The sequence below is a fragment of the Saccopteryx bilineata genome, chromosome 4 (genome assembly GCF_036850765.1).
Source record: "Saccopteryx bilineata isolate mSacBil1 chromosome 4, mSacBil1_pri_phased_curated, whole genome shotgun sequence".
Lineage (NCBI taxonomy): Eukaryota > Metazoa > Chordata > Mammalia > Chiroptera > Emballonuridae > Saccopteryx > Saccopteryx bilineata.
Window position 1 is genome coordinate 194,187,001 of NC_089493.1, and position 6,863 is coordinate 194,193,863.

At 55.5% G+C, this 6,863-nt stretch overlaps 1 protein-coding gene across 3 annotated transcripts; it reads right to left on the minus strand.

The window, feature by feature from the left end:
• Positions 1-514: 514 nt before the first annotated feature.
• DRD1 (dopamine receptor D1) lies at positions 515-6,025 on the minus strand. Of its 3 annotated transcripts, none has more exons than XM_066273323.1 (2): positions 5,937-6,025; positions 515-2,596 (listed from the first exon to the last, which is right to left on the minus strand). In XM_066273323.1, exon 2 carries the CDS (start codon positions 2,135-2,137, stop codon positions 797-799), a length of 1,341 nt encoding a protein of 446 aa, XP_066129420.1. In that variant the 5' UTR covers positions 2,138-2,596; positions 5,937-6,025; the 3' UTR covers positions 515-796. The 3 variants fall into 3 exon arrangements, with proteins under 3 accessions (XP_066129420.1, XP_066129419.1, XP_066129421.1); XM_066273322.1 differs by lacking the exon at positions 5,937-6,025 and adding an exon at positions 2,694-3,161; XM_066273324.1 differs by lacking the exon at positions 5,937-6,025 and having other exon boundaries at positions 515-2,182; positions 2,273-2,349.
• Between the last annotated feature and the right edge of the window lie 838 nt (positions 6,026-6,863).

Sequence of the window (6,863 nt, forward strand, 5' to 3'; positions counted from 1 at the left end):
TAAGGACTCGTCACAACCTTGTCTCCTATCCAGCTTTGCTGTGTTTCTGGAAGTTACACATGAGCACTGAGGGTCTCAGAGGGTCTGTGTGTTTGTTCCATTGGCTTATAAAGTACTACTAGTTAAATGGACAAAAATGTGATTGTAAGGTCTCATGAGTTTACCCTAGTAAATATGATAAATATAGATTTATTGTCATTAAAAATATCCATATAATACAATAAATAAATAAAACCAATATCCACAAAGCGTCTCTCGGTTCTGAAAAAAAGAGAGAGAGAGAGAGAGAGAGAGAAATCCCATTTGTACTTGTAAGGCTCAATTATTTTTTAGAAATAATTCATGAAGGCATGCACCTACCTTTACAATCTGAAAACTTTGCTCAGGCCAGTGTTAGCACCTGTTTGTACACAGCAAACTCAACCCTTCTCATTTCCTTCCCAGAAAGGGTTCATTGTTAAGTGATGTTGTTCATTGCTGATTCTTTGCCCTATTTTTTTTTTAAGTTATAAGGTAAGAATCAGTTTCTAAAAATAATTTTGGAGCCAAAGACACATCCCTGGTGAGCGTTCGCTCGCTTCACGGGCGTGCCTCTGGGGTTCACTAGGAGGAACGCAGAGGGCACACTGGGATGTTTTTAGGTTCAGTTAGTTGTGTGCTGAAGCAAAAGCAGCGGAGGAGGGCTCGCCTGGCACCTCCGGGCTCACCACGCCTTCCTGTCTCAACGGCGGGGCCCAGGGACACCTCCTCTAGCTGCTGGGATGAGCGCGTCGCCCAGCAGGATTCCTGCCAGAGTTCAGGTTGGCTGCTGGCCGACCTGCGTGAGGGGCTGGATGGTTCCCAGAGAGACGTCCGTGTCGTAGTCCAAAATGACAGACAGGGCCGGGGACAGCTTCTCCGGGGGGTTGGCTACGCCACCTGCCTCCCCCTTCTTCAGGTCCTCGGAGGAGTCCACGGCGTGTGGGATCAGATACACCAAGTTGCAGTCCTTGGAGATGGAGCCCCGTGGCTCGTGGTGGCTGGAGAAGACCACGGCGCCGTTGTTGTTGATGCTCACCGTCTCAATGGCATTGCTCGTCGTCGGGCACAGCCTGTAGCACCCTAGGAGGGTTGAAAACGCCTTCCGGAAATCAGCATTGAAGGCGTAGATGATGGGGTTCAAGGAGGAGTTAGCCCACCCAAACCACACGAACACGTCGAATGTGATGGAATCGATGCAGAAGGGCTGGGTCTCCCCCGCCCCGCAGAAGGGCACCATGCAGTTCAGGACGAAGAAGGGCAGCCAGCAGCACACGAACACCCCCATGATCACCGACAGCGTCTTCAGAACCTTCGTCTCTCTTTTGAAGGACGTCTTAAAGGAGCTCTCCGGCTGGGAGCACTCCACGGGGTTTCCGTTCCCCGTGGCGGTCTGGCAGTTCTTGGCATGGACAGCGGCCCTCTCCAAGGCCGAGATGCGTCGGATCTGTTTCTGGGCGATCCTGTAGATCCTGGTGTAGGTGACAATCATGATGGCCACAGGGATGTAGAAGCTTATCAGGGAGGAGGAGATGGCGTAGGTCCTGCTCAAGCTGGAGTCGCAGTTGTCCGCGGCCTCGTCCAAGGACGTGGCGTTGCCATCCGAGGGGCTTGGGGGCTTCGCCTTGTGCCAGCTGAGCTGGACTGGGATGAAGGAGATGAGCACGGACAGAGTCCACGCCACGCCGATCAGGATGAAGGCGGCCCTGGGGGTCATCTTCCTCTCGTACCGGAAGGGGCTGGAGATGGCCCAGTACCTGTCCACGCTGATCACACAGAGGTTGAGGATGGACGCAGTGGAGCACATGATGTCAAAGGCCACCCAGATATTACAGAAGGACCCAAAGGGCCAGAAGCCGGCGATCTCGGCCACTGCTTTCCAGGGCATGACCAACACAGCCACCAAGAGATCGGAGACAGCCAAGGAGATGACAAAGAAGTTGGTCACCTTGGACCGCAGGTGCCGGAACCTGATGACGGCAGCGCAGACCAGTGTGTTCCCCAGGAGCGTGGACAAGATGAGCAGTGACAGGAAACAGGCTGTGAGGATGCGGAAGGAGAAGTCCCTCTCCACCACCAGCCCGGCCCCGTCCATGGTGGAGGTGTTCGGAGTCCTCATCTTCCTGAGGGACAGTGCCCGGGGGCGCTGACAGCCCTCTAGTGCCTAGGCAGGGAGTAAGGGTCAGTCAGACCCGCAGGTGTCCTCGCTCGCCCTTGCACAGTCCCACGTGCCCCCCTGGGTGGGGGACCTCACCGGCATTCCATCAGAGGGTTGCAGTGATGGCGTGGCGAGAGCCTGCCCTGGGCAGTCCGAATCATCCCCTTGGAAGGTCCCTCTCGCTTTTCAACAACTGTCTTCCAACTCCCTCGCTCCAGGTCACTGTCACCGGGACCAGCTGGCCCTTCAATTCCCCATGAAAAGCACTGGCTTTTTAGCATATTCTAAGCTATCAATCCAGAGACTGGAGGCCTCTACCCAGCTAGGCAATGGTAGTCACATTTCGGGGCTGAGACGCAGCTGAAAATACATGCCTCACTCCTCTCAAACCCCTGGTTCCACAGCAGCTCCCCAAACGCCCTAAAAAGCAAAGAGAAAGCAAAGATCGCCAAGACTTGAGTAGATCGCATCTTGACTCATTTCAAGCCCAATCCAACTGCGTCGGAGAGACACCTACCTTGCCTTGGGGCTGTCTCCCTCAAAGCCCCTGCTGCTCACTCTAGCTCGCTGGGAGAGCGGGCTGCGGGAGGCGCCGCGGCTCCACAACGCCCAGCAGACGCGCCTGAATCCTGCCTGGCGCGCGCGCACCCTGGGTTCGGCTCCCGTTGCGCAAAAATCTCTGGGCGGGTTTAGAAAAAAGGATCCCCGGCCAGGTCCCCAGAGGGCCAGTGCTGCCCCACTGCCTCAGATGGCTAAAGATGATTCCAGGCAGGCGAGATCCGGGAAACGGGCTCCCAGGAGCTCCGCAGCGCCTTGGGAAAGGGCATCTCCAGAATTAGTCACTTGGGCAGCTTCTTTCCGTTGCTTCCTTTCCCCCGGAGCCGGGTGCCCCTGGGGTGGCCTCTGGCCTCGTGGGGCAGGGCCCTACGCCTCCCCCCCACCGGCACTGGCCACTACCTCCCAGGAGCCCGTGGGAACGCGCAGCACAGGGAGCGGAGCTGGCACCCAGCGGGCGCCTGGGCCGGCGGGTTCCCGCGGGGCACAGCCCACCCCGCCCCCGCGTCCCCTCCCCTGCCCTGGGGGCGGGCTTCGCTTGACAGGCAGAGTTGCGGGCAACAGTCACACGTGGTTCCCCCATAAGATGCTGTGGGTAAAAGGGGTGAGGGACGCTCAGGTGAGCATTTGCCCACCCTGAGTTACTCCATCCCCTCAACCCTAGGGCCCCCAGACCCTCGGACAGCCTGCGACAGGGCCCATGAGACAAATCCCGATGTTAAAAATTCAAGTCCGTGTGGCCTAAAAGCAAAGCTCCGCGGGACATTCAGCGCCTCTTGGGGTTGACCTCCAGACCTTGCCAAAGGCCAACAGGGGCAGGGATCCTGCCCCCTTTCTCCCGCATCCCAACCACTAGACCAGACAGCTCCCGTCCGACCTGCGCTGCCTCCGGGTGCCCTCAGCTAGGGGGAGAAGTCCCCGCGGGCTCCAGTACTCACCATACGAGTCAGGGTTTATTTAGTGCAGCGGCACGCCTGGCCCCCGCGCTCACTTCGCGCTCCACCTGGGTCACAAGCGCATCCAGGGCTTCGGTCAACGCCGGACTGCAGCCTGTGCCCCAAGCGCTGCGAGCGCCCCAACCCCAGAGCGGCGTGCTCGGCACTCAGCAGGCCCCGGGCGCCCTCTGCCGGCGGCTGCGGCGTCCGGAACCCCCACTTCGCCCTGGCAGGCACGGACCTCACTAGCACCGGCTCCAGCATCCACAGGGGACCCACTCTTCCCTGTCCATGATTGCCAGAGCCTGGGAAAGGGGACTCCTCTGCATAAAATGTGTCTTAAAAATGGACGAGGGTGAAATATTCCTTTTGCGGGCACTGCATTCATTGAACCAATATATATTTTTGAACACTCACGATGTTCAAAGAGCTGGGGCGACGGGGTGAGCAAGAGGCACGCCTTTCTCCCAGAGACCAGAGAGAACTGGCATTCACTGAGCAGCCTGTGTCCCAGGCACATGCCTCATGTCATTTCCCCTTAAAACAATGCCTTGTCACCAGCCTGCTCCTCTCCACTTGGTCCAAGCCAACAATCAGGTTCAGAAAGAGGCTCAAAGTAACAGGGCTGATGGTGCTGGCTGCCCCGCCCCTGACTGCGTGTTCTTGTCATTTCCGTGTGACTGCCTCGTCCCGGGGCTCCAGGTCCAGCTGGAAGCCAGCAACTAGGCAGCAACTAAATAATTACCGTGGGCTGGAACAGAGGGAAGGGCAAGATGGCGGCCAGTGAGCCTGGTGAGCAGGCTCCCCCGAGCTCTGCCCCAGCTGCCCTGGGCAGTCAGCCTCGGCACTATGCCTTCCTGAGGTGGGGAGAAGGACCCAGGAGTTTCCGTATCAGACCACCTGGCTCCTGTCCCTACCCCACCCTGTCCGTGTCCCCTCTGCTCTCCGGGTGGGGTCTCCTCCTCTGTAACAGGGTCGTTATAAGTGTACAATGGGACGGTGTTTGCAGAGGGCTCGGCACAGAGAGAGGGACCCAGTCAGCCCTCCACGGGCAGGAACCCAAAGGCTCATGGAAACTCCTATAGCTTTATCTCCATGAGAACATGGCACCGCGTTGGAAGCTCCGGTTTTCTCCGTAAAAACCCTGAACCTTGAATAATTCCAGTTGATGACCCACTACCCACTGCAGCTTGGCTTGAAATGAAGGGGCTGCGTGACTAGCACAGAGCCCCTTGGGCCTCGGTCCTCAGCTCTGTCCCCGCCCTCAGGCTCGCCATCACACACAGTGACACCGCGCGTGTCATGAGTCCCGGTCACAGACAGGATTTTTGCCACGCCCATACCCAGAGCACCGCATTCTTGTCAAGACTTCCACCATGCTCAACATTACACTTCCAGATTATTTTCCTTAAGGTAGCCACTCCCTGGGCTCCTCGCCTCGACTTCCTCTCTCCTTCCCGTTGACTACTAACGGGCGCAACTGGAAAGACCTGCTTCTGGTTTAAGGCTGTGAGCCTGAGCCTTCAGCTCCCCGCATTCTACCCACCCCAGCCTGGGCTGTTTCTACTGCGGTCACCTGCACATACACAGGGAGGGGCGTGTAGCATTACCGGGGAAGGCAGGAAAGGGTGAGGTCCTTTTGTCCACAATAAAGGGTAGATGGAAGGGATTGGAATGGAGAAGAGTGGACTCCCCAGGAATGGTCCATATGGGAAGAAACCCCCAAAGGTGCCAAGACTGTGTGTGGTAACAGGTGCCAGAGGTCAGGATGAGGCCGATCTGAGGGGTGAAATGTCTGTCTAGTACTGCTGTGACAAGAGCCCCCGAGCACTCGCTTAGACCCTGTAACCCTGGCAATGCCCACTGCTCCTTAAATTAAAATGAGGACCCCCAACCACAGCCTGAACACCCATCTCAGGGGTCCCGTCTAGATAAATCCCGGTGGTACCTGGTCTGGTCTCGGGCGCCATCACATTCAGCAAAACATCATCAGTTCAACGGCCAAACGCTTCTTTGCTATGAAATCTAAGTATTAACCAGAACCTTGCTGGAGACAGATGGCGCCCCTGGCATGCTTCTCCACACCAACATTTCTCACCAGGGGACTTTCTCTTCCTGGGCTTGAGAGTTCCCCTGAATTCCTTCCAAACTGACCCCTCACTGACCTGTGTCTTCCGCTCTCGACCCGTTCACCTGACAGATCTGGGGGGGTGGGGGGTCACATCCACACACATCGCTTTCACAGTGGCCGAGAGGCCGGTCTCGCTCACCAGGAAATTTCTGCCGTTGTCACTTGTCAGCATGTCAACTCCTACCCCTTCCTCATCACTTGGGAAGGCTCCGGAACCCGGCCAGAGAGGAGGGGAGAGCCCGTGAACACCGACGGGGGGGGGGGGGTTGTTTCCTGTCACCAGGAAAAGCAGATGTTGAACAATTCCTCATGGTTCTAAGACAGACACCTGCGATCCGAGTCTAGCAGACTTCGGTCACTGATTTTAAACATCGTTGCTGAGGAAACAGGGAAGAGTAAAACGTTGCTTAAATCTCTGGGTTGTTTTGGGGTTTCTTCTGTTTTTTTTTCACTTTGCACAAAGGGAAGTTCAGCGGAACATACAGTTCAGCTAGAGGTTTGGGCTTCTTCCTGTTTTTTTTTTGTGTGTGTGTTTTTTTCTTCTCCCTCTGCTTGAAGCCAAGGTGAAATGAAGGCTTCGGTTTTGTTCTGTAAAAACCTCCCCCAAACACAAAGACCTGGGCAGATACATGCAAGCAGGTATTAGAATTAGATATTGCTGGGAACGTAATTCCAAACACAAAAGCACCTTTGTTTCCTGGATTGGCATTCTTTTAAGCTCCTCTGTAATTTATGCTCTATAGGGAGGGAGAAGTTCAACAGATGCTTTCCCGACGAATTTTTATGTGAAGCTTGTAAAAGTAAATGAATATAGAAAGCACGCCACCATGGGGAGTGGGGAGGGAGTGGACTTTAATCTCATAATAGATAAAACAACTGCACTGTCAAGTATAACGAACAATATTTATCTGGGAGGCTTGAGCATTATTAAAGCTGATTTGATACCAAGAACAGTTGTGTATAATGTCCACGAACAGAGATAAAGCTCATCTCAGCTTGCGAAGTGACTAGATGCTTCTTTTAGACCATAAACACAGCTCCTCTGAGGTTCCTCATCTCACGCCAT